Source organism: Buteo buteo, chromosome 5 (genome assembly GCF_964188355.1).
Source record: "Buteo buteo chromosome 5, bButBut1.hap1.1, whole genome shotgun sequence".
In the NCBI taxonomy this organism is placed as follows: Eukaryota; Metazoa; Chordata; class Aves; order Accipitriformes; family Accipitridae; genus Buteo; species Buteo buteo.
Window position 1 is genome coordinate 13,954,545 of NC_134175.1, and position 17,500 is coordinate 13,972,044.

A 17,500-nucleotide genomic window follows, 5' to 3' on the forward strand; every position below is an offset into this window, starting at 1 on the left:
CAAACCCATTGCATTATTGTGTTGTCACTATACATAAGCTTTGTTTTGAGCTTAAAATGTCCTTTGCTTTGTTTCTTCCAAATGGGTAACTTTACATTCCGCAGTAGTTTCTGCCTCTTCAGAAGCTGGTTGTAATCCTTCATTGATAATGAGATTTAAAAATAAACACTTCCCTGTGAATTGTTAATGTTAGCATTTTCTACCTGGTGTTTATCCTGTTTTCTGTTTCTGGACAAGTAGTATCTCCAGTTATGTTTCCACTCTGCTGTTGCTACAGACTGCTAAGACAAGCTGTGAGGGCCCCTCATCATATCATCTGGTATGGTTATGACTCCGTATTTAGGACTGGTGATTTTATGCTGGCATTGCTAGATCAAGTAAACTCAAGGGACTAAGTGCACAAAGTCGATTTCAATATTAGTCAGAGCACAACTTTATGAAGCGTGTTTGAATTAGCAATTCCATACCAGTCGGTGTAGTCTCTTCTGCTTTCTTACTTGTGGAAGACAGACATATGGTATATAGATATTTGTGGCTGGGACTTGCCCCTACCAGGTCCTTATTCTTTCTTGTTTAGAGCTGAGCGAAACATTTATTAACTTTTAAATGTAGAGTAATTCCATCAACTTTGATAGAACTGGTCAATGTGTTAACTGCACTTTTTTTACTCATGGATCACTGTCAGATGATCCTTGCAGAAGGGACTTGATAACGCATCTGTTAAGGATGTGCTTCTTGAAATTTAGTCTTCTGCTTTTTTTTTTAAAAAAAAACCTAAATATTCACAATATGGTAACTCGCTGAAGAGCCACTGAGGGGACAAAAGGCACGTTCTAGCTATGAACAATTTTGTTAACATCTCTTGTAATCCTGATTGACAGCACCCATCTAGTCATTGTGCAGTACAGCTGGCATGACAGCTTCCCCTCCCTTTCTGTCACTCTCATTGCTAGGTGCTGGTTGCAGGGAGCAGGTTCCATTTACAGCTGAGGCGATGGCAATATTTGTCTTCTGTAAACAGCAAAACACCAATTTTCTAATTTTGACTTAGACCTGGATTTCAGTCTGTGGATGTTGTCAGTACTGGTGTCCGCACCAGTGACATTTCCTTTGATAAAACTGCAGCACTGTTTTACAAATCAATGTTAATATAAAGTTCTGAAAACCTGTGATACTACCTAATGCCCACACAAATTATTAGCTATGCTTGCTGCTTTAAAGGAGTACTCTTGAAATGTCAAACCCTTGATGTACATGTTTGCAAACTTAACTTTAAATGATAAGCTTGGATCTCACTCATTATAGATAATTGTATCTTCTCTCTGTAGAAAAAGATCTAATGCTAAGCACTCTTAACTGCCTCTGAATAACTTTTCAGATTTGATGCATGTCTGTCACCTTGTAACCATAATGAATAAGCTGCTGTTAGAATCCTTTAATTGCTTTGAAAGGCAACATTTTGCTGGGACCAAAAAATGGGATCGAGTTTTTGTTGTATCTAAAGCTTAATTTAAAGTTCTCTCACTTTTTCTAAGGTACACTGTGGAGTAACATTTAGGAATTCCTTGATTTGCTACTACTTAAGGGCATGGAACTTTCTGTATATCATGGATTAAACTTCTGTTCCCCACTACAGGTCCAAATATTCATATATTGCAAGTTTGGCCAAGGACAAGAGCTAGATACCAGTTTGTATATTAGTCTTTTCATTTGGGATCACAAAACCATGGTCTAGGGAAAGTGTTAGTGGATCCTAAAAACCCAAACCCTAAAATAGAAAGAATTGGGGCATTAGTGGCAAGCCATGCAGAAACTTGAGGCCTACTAGGCTAGTTTAGTCTTTGAAAAGCTTGCATTATTTAGGTAGTTGTGGTCATTAGATGACATTTGGCAATCTCCTCCTTCCCTGTTACCCTGTCAGCTGAGAAATGGTGTGTAACTGCTCCTGATCTGTAATAGTGCAGGTAAATCATTGCTTTGGCCTGAGAGGTGGTACCTGATGCTAAGAGGTGTGGGTCAGCCTGGCCCCATTAGTTGTGTACCTGCAGCTGTGGAGGGTTCTCAACATTGCAGCAAAGATATTTTTTTTGAACAGAATTATGGTGCCTCTTTCAGTAGGTCAGACCTTTGCAATTGCTACTCTGTAGTAACAAATGCTGGAAGCAGGAACTGGCTGATATTGCACAAACTGAGTTTTAAGTACCAACATGCTGGGGGTGGGGGCAGTTCTGTGAAAGAAGGGCATCAGAGTCTGTTTGGTTTTAGTCTCTTTGGGTTACTTTTCCCACCTGCCTTTAAGAAGACCTGCACTGCAGAGATTTCTTTGCCTCAGCTTCTGCAGGAGGCTTCTCCTTGCCTATTTATAGCTGCATCTGTATATGCTCCAATCTTATTACCAACTTTCTTTCTTATACTTGTCTTTTAAGACTGTCAAAACCTCTGATTCGCAGTTCTGCCCAGTTGCTTCCTTCGCCTTCTCTACTCAGCCTCTTTTCTCTTCCCATGATCTCTGCATCAGTTTCCAGCCTTTCCCACATACATTTCCTTGCTTATAGTAAAAACTGAATATAGCGTTCTTCCAAAAAGCAAATGAAAACTATTTTGGTAGAATAACTGTCAGAGAAAGTGTCAGCGAGATTCAACATGAGTAGTAACTGCAGTGTTAAATAAAACTCTTTTCCTTTTGACTTGTGGGAAGACAATTTCTAGAATCTTCTCAGGCTTATTAATCTATTTCGCCTATGCATGTTTCTAGCCAGTTATTTAGATTAGTTTGAAAAAAATTCAGTCTGAAGGACAAGAAAATTCTCAGTAAATGTTCCTGACTTTAATCCTTGCAGTTGACTCTAGTGGACAGATTGCAATCAGCACAGACTTATCCATTTATTCTGAGTTAAGACTGTTACGTGCATTGTTTTTATCTAGAAATATATAACTGTGTAAAATGTATAGCTGCTTCTAAACAAACAGTAATGATAAACTGTGGTCTCCAAACCAGTTGAGTTTTTGTCATCCTGACAATATCTAACGGAAGACTTGTATCATTACACTTTTTTGCAGCTAAATTATAATTTTGCATCTCTTAAATTTTTGTGTCTTTGTGTATCTTCTTCATTACTTTTTAATAACTATGTTTTTTTCCTGTGTAGGGTGACTTAGCAGCTGTTCAACAGCTGCTTAAAAATGGGGCAGATCCCAATGTCAAAGACAATGCTGGCTGGACACCACTGGTGAGTGTTGAAGACTTTATTTTTTTTTTTTCCTGTCACCTGTCTTCTGATCAGATTTCATTTCATCCCTCCTTTCCTCTCCTATATTTTAGTTCCCTTTACATGCATTTAGGTGACAAAAAATTATGTGAAGTGAAGAAGTGACAGTAAACAAGTTTAAAAGAATTTATTAGCAACTACTGACCTGCCCAAATCCAACTGCTTTGCTGAGGTAGGGCATGCCAAGAAATCTCTTAACCTGCGATTCTGTAAATGCAGAGGATATAACTATGATAACTAGAAAATGATCAATTGCAGACAATGTGTATGTTTTATGGGTTCTTAATGTCCTAGGTGTTTTTTTACCATTTTGGAAATATATAAAGTAGTTGAATGAAAAAATTGCTCACTTGAATTGCAGAAAACAAACAAAAGGTTCTTTTCAACCACGACTACTACTTCTCCTGAAGAATACCCTTGACAGAGTCTGTAATCTGGGAGGCTTTGTTCCCTGTAGTATAATTTGCACACAGTTGGCCTTTGTTCAGTTCTTCTCTGTGCTTTTTATTAGTGCCAGGTTCCAAGGTTAATTCATGTCAGGAATGTAATGCAGTATCTTTGCATCGTCTTCCCCAAGCATCTACTGAGAGGTGTTTGAAAATGAATGTGTTACTGGTGTGACAGGTCCTTCCTCTGAATTCTGTTTTACTTGAGTTTTCTCTCTTTACTACTTACGGATTTACCTAACTAGCACGAGGCATGTAATCATGGGCACAAAGAAGTGGTGGAGCTGTTGCTACAATACAAGGCATTAGTGAATACTACGGGGTATCAGAACGACTCACCGCTTCATGATGCTGCCAAGAACGGGCATGTGAGCATTGTTGAGCTGCTGCTTTTGCATGGTGCCTCCCGTGATGCAGTGTAAGTAGATGTGGGATGTTCTTTTAACTGCGGCATTCATTACAGCTACAGCTTCCAGGGTGTATGTTAAGTAAATACAAAGCAAAGCTAGTAATACATGTGATTTATTTGAAGCGAGGGGGTGGGTGTTAAATGTATGCTCCACTATACTCGTATCCTCCTTTTCCAGGTAGGGCTTTCTGTTTTGCTTTGTCCTAAGCTTTACTGAGGACGTCCGAGTCATAGATAGCTGGAGTATTAGAGATGGTACTAGGAAAGTAACAAAATAGGCTTACCCTATTGTTACACTTTTCAGTTGGCATCTTGTTATAGCTACTGTCAGATCTAAGATGCTGAGCTAGATGAGTTTTGAACTGCTACAGCTGTCTTTTTGTTTCTTTACTTTTACTACACTACTTGCTAGCAGAAGGTGTTTCTGTCCAGTCTGTTCTACCTTCACAAATGGCATAGACACAGGCTGAGATCTGGGTAACGTTTTTTATTTTTTCCATTCTGGATCAAAGCTCTAATCCTTAGTATACTTTTTAATTAAAACAACAACAACAAAAAAAAAACCCAAACAAAAAAAACCCCAAACCCTTAGAAATATTTTTACTTGAATCTTCTATACAGTTATGCCTTCTGAAGATATTGGCATTTGTGTATAAGAGGTGCTAAGGTATCTGTTAGTCTATGAATAACCCTGTGAGCTATTAGTACTTCAGACACTAAATGTGGGTTTAGGTGTTGTAGTATTGTGCTAGGGCCTGTGTGTATAAAATGAGTCCAATGCACGTTGTCGATAGGTGTGTGTGTGTATATAGTAACATGATAGGGTGAAGTCTTGCATAATGCATAAAGAAGCATAAATAAGTTCAATTTAATCACTTCAGCTCTCAGTATTCACTCTTCAAGCTTACAGAATTAAGATACTCTATGCAAAAGCATAGGGTTTTCAAAAAGAGTCTTAATCTTCAATACACTGGATTTAAAAAAAAAAAAAAAACAACACAAAACAAACCCACAAAACTTCAGCATGAAAAAGTAAAACAAGGATCATTTGTTCATCTTCACTTTGTGCTTGAACAACAAAGACCAGCGCATTACACCTTGAAAAGCTGACAGCTTCAGAAACTGATTTTCAAGCCACTTGAATATTGGGAACTGGTTGTGTGACACTTATCACTTGTCTCTCTGGTATTTGAAAGCATAGCACAGACAACACCTTTGATGCAAGGTTTTGACAGGACTTAAACACTGGAAGATTTGCACAGCAGAGACTCCAGATTGCAACAGTGGACTCTTTGGGTGTCTCATTAGCCTTAGTTTCTGCTGCATGTGTTCACACAAACCGAGATGAAGCTGAACCTCTTTCAGCTCATTCTACATGAACAAACGTGACTTCCTATTTTTAATCATGGAATGAAAGATGTACGTAAACCTTAAGCTCTGGCTTAGCTTTTCACTGAATACAGGTAATGTTCAGTTGTATATTAAAACGGTGTGACGTGGGATATGTCACAACTCTGCAACTAGGTACCTCTTGCAGTACCTCTGAGTATCAAAAATGGCTTCTAACCCACTTCTAAGTATGCACTGTTCTTGACTTAATATCTAGGGTACTTGGAATCTCTAGTGTGTGGTGTTAATAAGTTAAAAGAAAAAAGTATATATATTTAAAATCTTTTGGGGAACAAATTTAGCTGCCTTTAATCTTTGTTTTATTTGTCTGGTAAAAGGAACCACAGGTGCTTTGGCAAAAATCCAGTCCTGTATGCCCCCCCTGGAAAAACTGAGGCTTCCAAATCTTCTGTAAACTATCTCTGGCTGAAATGCTACTGTGCATGTTACTATTGCATTGATGATGGAAAGGGGTTGGGGTTTTTTTTCCCTATTTTTACAGAGAGTGTTAGAGACACAGAGGAAGGGATGTACAAGCAAAGTGTTCAGGCTTGAATAGTAAGACTTTACAGACCTCTTCCAAACACTACCAAGAAAGGATAGAAACAAGAACAGTATGTCTGAGACTTCTGAGAATGTCTTGTGCCTTCCTTCCTGTGCCTTGCTAGCTTCCAGCAATGAATTGTACCATGATCTTTCCCTGGATCATGACTTTGCAAACCTTATGCCTTTTTTTTTTTCTGCCACTGCCTCTGGTAGTTGTAGTCCTGATTAAACAGCGATGGATTTGTATAGGTAAGTGGATTTGAATGTTCTTTAAGGTAGAAGGTTTAAATATTTTTTTTTCTAGTGGATGCAGGTACCCTTATAATGAAGTCAAATCTGACAAGAAGATTGCTTTTCTTCAGTGACTTTTTTCCTAGATCCCTGAGATCTGCAGACCACAGTTTTAAAAACAGAAGGTGGAACAGGGTGATCACTTAAGATGGTGCAATTATAGTTCTTTTCAGTATGACTAGTTATAATTGGCCTCTTTGTACTTAATGCAGGATCTGCTCACCTTTACATCATTACTCTAGGAACTTTAAAGTAGAAATTGAGCAGTGATGAGTAGAACTTGCATCTCTTAAAGTTTTATTTTATTTAGGAATATACTTGAGGAGTGCCTTAACTTTAGAGGTATGCAATGTGTGAGCTAAGACTATACCAAACCAATTTTGCCAATCTGATAAATTTGTCTAATTTCAGTTTGCATTTTGTTTTTGGTGTATGAAACTTTCTAGTCCTTTTGTGGGCTCTTCAGGCTTTCAATGAACTAACTTTCAGCCCAGGAGAGGGCCCTCTTTGTCCTGGCATATTAAAGTGATTCTTCATTTCCTCACGGAGGCAGGAAGGAAAGTTTGATTAGTTCACTGTGGTTACTTAAGTCTATTCCTTTAGCTAAGCTAAGTAAAATGTGAACATGATAAACGTATTCAAATGTTACTTGGGACACTGAAATGTATAGCATGAAACCTCACAAAAGTGACTGATGTCTTGCTGCTGTTTTGACTGTAGAATTAACTCAGTTTTGTGTCTTAATGTCCCTTGTGTGTTGGAGAGTTAATCTACTGGAATAAAAACAGAGCTTGTGTTGAATAGCCTGCTTAGAGCAGTAGTTTTGAAATTTAGTATGATACTCAATTGTGCAAGATGAAATACTGTTTTTAAATTTGTGCAATATTTAGTGACTGGAGGCCCAAAGGCAGGTAAGATCCACTGGTCTGTAGAGGAATGCAAGATATATCTGGGAGCAAATACAGCTACTTTCTAAGGGACCTCAATTCATGAGGCACACAGATGTTAGCATAGCCCTAGCCATCAGGGAGCTGAGACTTTGCAGTTTCAGATTTAGATCATCAGGTTCACAGACCCATCAAGTACATCTCATTCCGAGTGTCTTTCAGGCTAGTTTTTTTCTCCTTGCGTGTTAATACATAGTGCATTAAGAAGTAACTGGATGTAATATGAAGCAGCTACATATCTTCTGGACCAAGTGAATACAGATGAGAACTACGTCTTTTGCCAGAAAGCAGTCCTGGGATTTCAGTATTCCTTGGTAAAAAATGTTTTGGACATCTGTAAGATTTAATAGGTGTGGCACTTCATTTGCCATTTGAAGTTTTCACTGACTGGGAAAGATATGAACTACAAATGAAAAATATTACGTGGATCAGTGGACCTATTAATTGTCCTGCTGGTCTAGTTAATTTTTTTAAGTTAATCTCCTACACATAGCTAATTTTTATTTTTATAGCTTTTTTTCATGTGCTCTCTCTCTTGAATTCTGTCTTTTTTCCTTGCTTCACAGCAAGCCAAGTGATTTGAAAAATTAGATCTGTGCATTTGCAATTTCACAGTACTTCCTAAATGCTTTCACTCAAATGGGCTATCTTGCCAGTTCTTCATGCACAATAAGTTTAGCATTAGTAAAAATTGTTGTTGCCCTATTTTTTCTAGGTGTTAGCTGTCTTTGAGAAGTTGTGAGTCTGATTCTGAACAAACCTATGGGAATGCTTAGGGATAGACCATGGTCTTCAATTATGAATGGCATAGGGGCAAAAGCTACTATAATCTACAGTTAATTCCAGGAAGCATTAGACCCATGACACTGACATAACTTTGTCTGCTTTTTCTAAGTCAAGATAGTGCAGGTCTTCCCTGTTTAAGTGCAAGACAGTATGCTTAACTTCCTGCTGACAGCAGGTTAATTAAAACCCTGGCCCTGTTTAGTTATCTAAGATGGTCTTTTTGGCTATGCAGATTAAATTTTTTTCCTTCTGTCAGGTTGAAAAAAGATTTCTGCTTACCACACTCTCGGAATACGGATGCTGACTGTAGACCCCCAAACTGGTCAGATTTCCATACGGGAATTAGTGGTTACAGTACTGCACTGGGACCTGGTTGTGGGACTTTCATTCAATACTGAACTCTTTTTGTGAGGCTGGGGTAAAACTTGGTTTATGCTCATCTGTGGAACAGCAAATAACTTCTGGTGTCAAAATGGAGCAGCTTAAAACTCCTGATTACAAAGTATTATATAGTCATTGTTTGATTGTATCAAAAGCTGTGAAAGTTTGGGGCTTCTAAAGAATTGACAAGGGTGTGTCTCCCTATTTATCTTCTCTCCTGGCTGCTGAAAGTTTAATGAAATATTTAGAAGGTAGCTGTTAAGTTTCTTTTTGACTACAGCAGTAACCTATGTTGTCTTCATACCTAAGACTTCAGCAATGTTGCACCATAAACTGAATCCCATTTCTAAAGCTTTTCATAAGAAGTTCTTTGATCTGTCACTCCTTAAGATACCATCTGTCATCTCATGTAAAGTCATACTCAGCAGATTACATTGAGTTGCTCTTCATTGGGCCCATCTTTGTTCTCAGCACAGACATCCTACTCTTTGATTGGAATTTGTTCTAGTTGTAAGAGCCCTCTACTGACTATTCAGTACCTTGATGACTGACTAATAGGAGACTGCTTGCATCAAAGGATACATCTGACTCTTGAATGTTTAAAACAACTTGCAAAAAGCCCGCTTGCATTCTGGTAGAAAGAAGTATGCCTTAGAGACCTGGTCTTCTAGCCTAAGCACCAAAGATAGTTACTTCTCTCTTGTAGAAACAATTGTGTCTGTCTTCTTTCTGGGTGCAGAACTTGTCCTGTTAAGCAGTCACATGCACCAGACCCATTCTCAACAAATCCAGACCTGTAGTAGGAGCACACAAACGCAGTTATGGATATTTCTAAAAATACTGTGGTTTTGTGTCAGGGTGGACCTAATGTGCATGTCCCACTTAATTTTGTTTTGCAAACTGGATCAAAATTCATTTTTTACTGTGACCAAGGTAGATGATTTCTCTTGTTCAGCTTGGCTGAATAAAGACAAATTTGAGCACACATTTTTTCCAAAAGCTTCTGTTTCCCATTCCCATGCCTTACTGGTGTTCTTGTGGCTGCATAGATCTGGTCCTTGATCCTGATCATAGGGCTAAAAATGACATACGTTCCTAATATATTAAAAACGGTTCCTCAAGTAACTGCACTGGTAATTGTACCAGCTCGGCAGACACTGGGCAAGGTCTCTTTCTGATCATAATTATCTGCCTTTTGGATGGTTAGTGGGTGCCTAACTAAAAAGAACAGATCTGGTTTTCATCCTTTTTCTTTGAAAAGGATGTGTAAATTAAAACATTACCATGCTCAAAACCTATTGTCTGGATATGTTCCTTGTCTTAGTTTTTATTTTGTAAACTGTCTTTTCTCCTATTTCAGCTACTTTTTCTCACTTTCCTGAAGGTCAACAAGCTGCTTTGTTGCAAATATTCCAAACTCTTAAACCCATCCCTTGGGCTGGTGTTCCTTTTGACAGACCTGAGCTCCCAAGTTTGTCACATTTTACTTTAACCGTGCCACCTTAACATCCTGTGATTAGCCATTAATTCTTCAATGCTGCATGATGATGGGATAGCATTTTGCAACACACTGGTAAGAAGTGACTGAAATGATCTTAAAAATGGAGAAAAGAAAAATTTAAGTGAATACAGAGGGGGTAGCTGGAGCTTTTATTTGTACATTTTTTTTGGCAAAAAATGTTCTGTATTTAACTGGTGGCCTATATATTTATCTATGGTAAACATTCATGAGGTTTTTTCCAACAGTCAAGGATCTTCCTGTGACTTGGGAGGGGGAGACACTCCCAAACCTCTGCTACTGACATGCAGTGATTTCCTCCCCCTGCTTAGTTCACAGTAAAAGGTCAGCCATCTAGTCTAAGGTGATTTTAGTGTATGTGCTAATATACTCCCCCCACCCCCGGATGCATTGTTCAAAGTTACTCTATCCTGCAGCAGTTTGAGTCGAATATGGCCCTTATTTAAAGAAAGGGCAAGAGCTACCCTGGTGATGCATGACAAAGCAGGAACAGCATGACAGTATTTAATGGGCTGCAACTCCCAGGACTGGGCTGAGATTTAACCAATTATCTTTTAGTCTTCAGAATTTGTATTATCCTAGCTCATTGCTCATTAGTAACACAGAAGAGCTTGGGGTTGGTAATATCGTAACACTAGCTATTGTAAAATACCATCCCAGAATCTTCTGTGTGGGATTTTTGTGGATTGTTGTTTTCCTAAGAGGCTATATCAGTGAGCAGTGCTTGCTTAGTCAGGAGCATAGAAAGGTGCTAAGGTCAGATGCATCTTTCAGCTTTGTACTGGCTAAAGCCCCCCAGTTAAGTCAGAATGAAGACTTAATGATTTGAGCCTCTCTTTGGGCTGGAATGGGTTATGACCTTATGTGGAATTCTCTATAAAGCTTCCTAGATTTTTACGCTGCACAGGAACGTGTGGCTCACTAAGAGACAGTGCTTCGAAGATGCAGTGGTTTTTTGACCTCTTTAAATGTTTCACTGTTTGATGACTATGCTTGCCGGATTTCAGATACTGAGTCAGGCCTTTGTTCTCGGTGACAAGCTTCCCCTTTATAACAAGCTCTTATTATGCCTTTTGAGAGCCAGAGCTACATGAGGTGGGGAGAAGAGGATCAGCTGGAATAGCCATTATTCTCACAAAGGGCAAAGCAAGCAGAATGTTTCCCAAGAGTACTGGCAGAGGATCGTGTTTGTTAATGGCAATTATACCTGTTCTGCAGTTTCAAGCTTTCCTCTACTCACTACTGTCCTGCAGCTGTGAAGTTGTGTGAAGAAGAGATAGAAGCCATGGCTGTGCTTGATGTTGTGTTTACAGCAAATCGTATCTGTCTGAGTAATAGTAAAAGAATGGGGGAGAAAATGGGTCTTGAAGTATATCTAATAACTATAAGGTGCCACATAGGCTGGATAGTATTCAACAAAATTGGCAAACCAACTAAAATCTGAATGAATTGGCTGTAATGTGTTCTGTGGAACAGCATATTGAGGGGAAAAAGAGATGCATATTCAAATTTTGGAAGTGTGAGCCACAGTTCCCAACTAGGAAGCAGATAGCTTTTCCCATAAAAGCATAACCCCATCAAGCTCCAATGTTTAACACAGTATGTAGAATCAGGTAAGCCAAAAATACATTTCTTCATTATATGACTGCAATGAAAGATTAAAGCTGAAATTTCTGGGTCTTGTGAATGATATCAAAGCGCATCTTGAAACGGTTTAATAAGGACTGTGGTTTATTTAACTGAACATACTGCCCTGAACATCCCTTACTCCTCAGCTGAATGCAGCAGCTTGTAATTCAGTATCCATCTGTCTTGGATGCAATTCTTACTTGAAGCTTTGTGGTTTTTAGCTGAAATTACATATTAATAAGAAAGTGGGAGGGAAAGCTACCCTGCTAATGTGCCCAGTTAGTTAAGAATCAAGTCACATTTTATTTACTTAAACCCATCTGTGCTTGTTTTGCCAGTAATATATTTGGTCTGCGGCCTGTGGACTATGCAGAAAGTGAAAAGATGAAGTCTGTGCTAATGTTACCAGTGAAGAATGAATCATTTTCACTTAACCAACCCTCTGAGGTAAGTGTGTGTGTGGTTTTTGTTTTGTTTTGCTTTTTAAAAAAACGTAAGTTCATCCTGCCACTAATGAAGGCTTGGACCTAAGTACAATACATCACCTGCCTTTACAGGGGGATTTAAAATAGGCTAGGAAACTGACTTGGGCAATGTTTGTAGAATGTAGGTGGGACACTTACCAGCTAAGATATTCTGTGTTATAGCTTTATCTGGGAAAACAAAGCATGTTTCTTGTAATGTGGCTTTATTATAGGAGAATGAATGCTGTGTTATTCTTGAAGTATCATTGATTGACCTTTGCTATTGTTATTGTTTTTCTGCATATTTAAATTTGTTCTACTTGCCAAACTGGCTGAAAGCAGCAGCAGTCTTTGCTCCAGGTGCCTTTTGTGTGCCTTTAAAAGGCTGCTCCAGTATTGTCCTTTGTCCCACAGTGAAGATATCAGTTCAGCAGTTGAAAACAGCTTTTGGAAGATTGTTTTTGGGGTTTTGTTTTTGGTTTTCCCCTCCTTTTTGCCAAGAACTCTCAGGACTTGTGGCCAAAATCAGGTTATTCAGACTTAAAAAGCTACTGCATTGTGAAATGCTTTGTGCTTCCTAATGAATAATGATTAAACTGACCTGGCTGATACAAGCAGTCCTAGTCTATCTAGGGTATACAGCCTGTTATGATCCCTTCTCATTGAGGTAATAAGATACCCGTTAGCCAAAAGTAAACTGTTGCAGCTAAATCGGCAAGGATATGACTGTTCCTTCCATCTGTAGCAAATGTAAGATGCAGCTCTTCTGTCACAAACAAAACACTCGGTATTTGCAATTTGCTTTGTGATGGGTGTGTGCTAATGGACGGTTACCAGGTCATAAGGGTGACTTGATCCAAAGCCTGAGGCTTTAGGGTAACTGGGTCTCAAAGGTATGTCTGTACTATGGAATCTGGGAATACTTACGAAGACCCAGGAGCTGAAGTATCATATCGTTGTCAGCATAAAACTTGAGCAAGCAGCTCCTCTTACTTTGTGTTAGTAGTATCCGCATAAAAAAACTTAAACATTCATTACTTACAGGGCAATGTATTAGGGACTTTTAGGAAATGCAGGTGTTAATTATATAGGTTACTCAACGTATTGTTAGCGTATCTGTTGGTAATACTTCACTAAAAGTAGGAGGCTTTACTACTTTATTGGCAAATTTTTTTCTTTTTCAACACTGCTGTCAGCCAGGCTGTTTACAGTGTTTAACGAGCTATATGTGTGCACACCAGCACCTTTTTAAAAAAAAAAAAAAAAAGGGCAAGGAAGAAAAAAAACTGATGCACAAGCTGTTTTGGTACCTTGCGTAAGCTAAATGAAATACCTCTAATGTCAAGCTTTTTTCCTCTAGAGCTGGTTTGTTATAGAGACTTATTTATGGACCCTGTCCCCTAAGCTTGCTATGAATTGTTTTTCAAAATGCTTATTCCTATTAAATAAAGCTGTCAAACAAGTTAGTTGCTTTCTTTGTTCCCAAACATTCAGCTTATTGTAGGATTTTCTGTTTGTGCAGGCACTGAGCCCCAGCCAGACAAGAGATGGACCTCTTGGTATACTGGGGAGCAATCTTAGTTCAGAGCAACAGAAATTGCTGAACAAACTAGCAACAATTCTGAAGGCTCGAAGGTGTACTGAATTTAATGGCAGAGGTATGTAGTCTTGTTGAAATGTCTCTGTCCAAATAGAACTAACTACAGTTCTGCACTTTATCCTTTAAGATAGTAGCTCAAGCAGGTGTTTTTTTATTGTTCCTAATAAGTGCAGTTTCTGAAATCCCTGAATTATAGCCGTAGTAGAATGATGGTGTGTTGTTGCATGTAAACACATATAAAGCCTGCCTGGTTACTGAGGCAGGAGACTTCTAGGGGAGCCACAGTTTGACAGTATATTGTCTGTTATTTAAAATCCCCAAGTCCTCCTCAAAGACCTCTTTTCTTTACACTTCTTTTAGGTCTTTTGCAACTTTAAGGTCTATGCTCATATGAGATATCCTGTAAGGCTTTTGTCTTCCAGAAGTGAGTTTTAGGCAGGTAGTGTCTTTAGAAAGAGCATGTCATTGACTAAAAGTTGACAAATTTCTTCTCACATGCTACCTTCCTTCAAATTTTGTTCTTCATTAAGATGATGGAGCCAAATTATGGGGCTTGGGGGTTTTTTTTGTTCCTTTTTGAGGAGGGAAACATTGTCTTAATTCCTCCTATTAGTTTTTCTTTGGAGTGCTGCTCTTCCTTCTTGTGAAAGGAATGCTAAAGTAATTTTCCCCCACCATCTTTCACACCCTGATTACTATTCCAGAGTTGTGAGTTGAGTTCTGTTAGCTTTATGTTAAAGCAGTGAGATCCCATAGTAAGATTCCTGCCAGAGTTAAATATAACTTTAAAAGGATTGAAAAAATGTACTATTCTATAAACCGGAGCCTCCTCCGAAGATTTAAGTGTTAGCTTAGAACTATAAAAACGTGACTTCCCTTTTTCACAGCAAGTATATGTTCAAACCCACAAAATTTCTAATAGTGCTTCTACTTACTCGTATCTTAGTCTCAAAAAAATCACATACTTGTGCTGGAAAAAGTGGTTGATAAATTATTATAGTCTGTTTATTCTTTAAATGGTGATTGATTGCTTTACAGCCAGGCATGGTTCTGATTTTTATGTGCTCTTAGTTCTACTGATGTAATCTTTCTCCTAGTAACTCACCTTGTTATCCCTGATGTTCCAATGCCAAGTACTGTCAAATGCATGATGGCTGTTCTGACTGGATGTTGGGTCCTCAAGTTTGAATGTAAGTATTAAATATATGGGATTCTTTGGGCTTTTTAACCAGAAATTGTAGATGGGATTCCAGAGAAAACTTTCTTTTTCAACAACTGCCTTAATATCAATACTAGCTGAACATAAAGTGTGAGGGTTTTGTTTTTTAACCTCCTGAATGACAAGAGATTTAATTAAATACAATTACTCCTTCCTTGGCAAATGTGTGCATTTCATTATTAGATGTATCGGGTAGGTCACACCCTGAGTATCAGTTAGGAGTGAATTTGTTCATTGCTCCTGGGAGAGGAGGAAGCAATGTGTTAAGATCTTAGATTTCTTATAAGCAGCTGCCATTGAAATTGATAGGAAACTTTTGCTAGCTTGGGGTATGTGATCAAGGCCTGTAGGAAGGTAAGGTGTTGCCTATTTACATGTAAGCTGGGATCGGTTGAAAGTTATAACTTCTAACTGAAGTTAGGCTGTCAGCTGTTCATAAACCCCTGTTTGTACTTTCCACTAAAGTTCTCTACTTGTTGAGAAAATTGCTTTATGCAATCATAGGCTCAGGCAGATCAAATCTATATGTAACTTTTGATACCCATTTCTGTATATGCCAGCCCTGCAGACTGGAGTACTCTTCAACTAAAATAGTAACCTCCAGGGAAAGATGACTTGCATAGTGTCCCCTTAACATGCAGGTAGTTTTCATGTCATCTTTCATGCAATCTGTAATTAGGTTTTATACAGTACATGCTTTTTTGTACAGATGTTCTGTGGAATTACACTCCAAATTCTGCTTTTTATTCATTGTTTCTAATGTATTTCTTAGTATCTGCTTTCACAGTAGTTGTAAAAGCCATCTTCTTCCCCTTGACCTTTATGGCTAAGTTCTTTTAGCTAATAAGTACACTACAAGTGAGTTAATTATCCATGGAAAACTCACAGACAAATTTCATTCTAGTCTTCTACTGTGTGACTAAACATCAGAATATAAGGATTCTTTAACGGTCTAAATTTTCCAGTCACTAATGTTTATGAAGGCACTGCTTAAAGCTTCAAAAGATGCATAGTAGTTTTTCAAATAAGGCACATCATCAGAGTCTTTGAACATTGGACTCTTTTTCAAAGAGTGTTCATTTGGCTTCCAGATAGTCAATGGACTTGTTCCCTGCTTCTTCTAAAGGGTCTGTTGAATTAGTATCCCCTCAGAAATGTCTTCTGCAGCACCTGCAGTGGCTTCTGTTCGTGGCCTTATAAGCATTTGAAAAAGGAGAACGTTGTGTTGTCTTTTTCTGTGATTCTTAAAAATAGGAGTAGCTTGTTATTGAATATGTAACATGGAGAAATGCTGTTTATGCTTAAGCAAGCAGATGGATTTAATAACCTCCAGACACTTTGTTGATAAGCGGAAGGGAGATGGTTTCCTGTTTGGAGGTAGGAATGCAGCAGGAAACTCAGAAGGCCTAGAGGCGATGTTTGGGTTGTGTAATTGGAAAGGGTGTATTCAGGTGCTCTGGAATGATATCCTGTTAAAGACTGAATAATCAGTTTCTGTGGTGAATCACTTTGCGGTTTCTTGGCTTCGCTCAGTTCCGGAGGTCTGCATACCCTCTATCATATGTGCTAGGGTGGTTTCCCTTTCTTTCATTTTATCTTATTGCTAATCAGCTGCTTAGAAAACTTTAGCTGAGTGGTAGGGAGGTTTAAGTAGTGAGACCTGAGTTTAAAACTTTGTGGAAGAACTTTCATATTTAGAACTGATTGGAAAAGAAAAAAATAAATAAGATAGTGTGGGTGTTATTCAGGAAATATTTTCATATTTTTTGTTTGCAGCTGAGTTTTATTTTATGTTGTTAGTACTGATTAGTTACAATCCTGACTGCTAACGTTCCCAGCTTAGTAAGCAACATACTACTTAAAAGCAAATGATTCTCCTCCCTAGTGGGAAATGTTAGTAATAACTCATGGGGTCTGATGCAGCTAAGTGCCTATAATTAACAGCACCACTCCATCTGTTCCCACCAGTCTGTTATTAGTCTTCTTCAGAGTCATTACAAGTTAAAGATTGTTATAACAAATAATGGGACTCCTGCTGATGGAACATTTGTCTAGGAAAAAGAGGTCTTTGGTTTTCTTTTCCATAATTTCTGTCTTTATCGTGGCTTTTTGACTTCTGTTTGGATAAGTTTCCTTAAATGTGATGCAAATAAACTTCCAAAAGTGTGTGCATATTCTGGCTCACTTCTGCCAAAGCCACTGCAAATAAATTGAAGGAGTTGCTTATAGTTCAGTGTTCTAAACCACTGACTTAAAGTAAATTCATGTTCAAAACTTCACTGAAATATATGAAAAAACAAAGCTCAGTGTAGCACTTAATGAAATGCTGACTATGCATAAGTGAGCATTTGAATTTTTTTTTCTTACTACAAAGTAAGCTGCATTTGACTGTTATTTGTAAAGTTATATTTATAGACTACACATAATTATACCACTTTTTAAAAAAACATTGCATCCTTGCAAAAAAAAAGTATTTCATTTAAGAGTGTATTTCTTATGTTAACTTTTCCATTATAGCAGGCTTTCAAGCTGTGTTTCTCTAATAAAAAGCGATTTCCTTCTCCTGTATAATTCTATGGTGCTTCTGTTTACGTGTGTCTATACA

The 17,500-nt window shown here is 38.2% G+C and overlaps 1 protein-coding gene across 1 annotated transcript in view; it reads left to right on the forward strand.

The window, feature by feature from the left end:
- Window positions 1–17,500, forward strand: part of BARD1 (BRCA1 associated RING domain 1) — a 44,835-nt gene that overhangs the window by 17,491 nt on the left and 9,844 nt on the right. Inside the window, exons 5-9 of the mRNA XM_075027913.1 lie at window positions 3,150–3,230; window positions 3,961–4,133; window positions 11,951–12,059; window positions 13,599–13,734; window positions 14,774–14,866. Coding sequence (XP_074884014.1) covers window positions 3,150–3,230; window positions 3,961–4,133; window positions 11,951–12,059; window positions 13,599–13,734; window positions 14,774–14,866 — 592 coding nt within the window. The remainder of the gene's footprint in view (window positions 1–3,149; window positions 3,231–3,960; window positions 4,134–11,950; window positions 12,060–13,598; window positions 13,735–14,773; window positions 14,867–17,500) is intronic.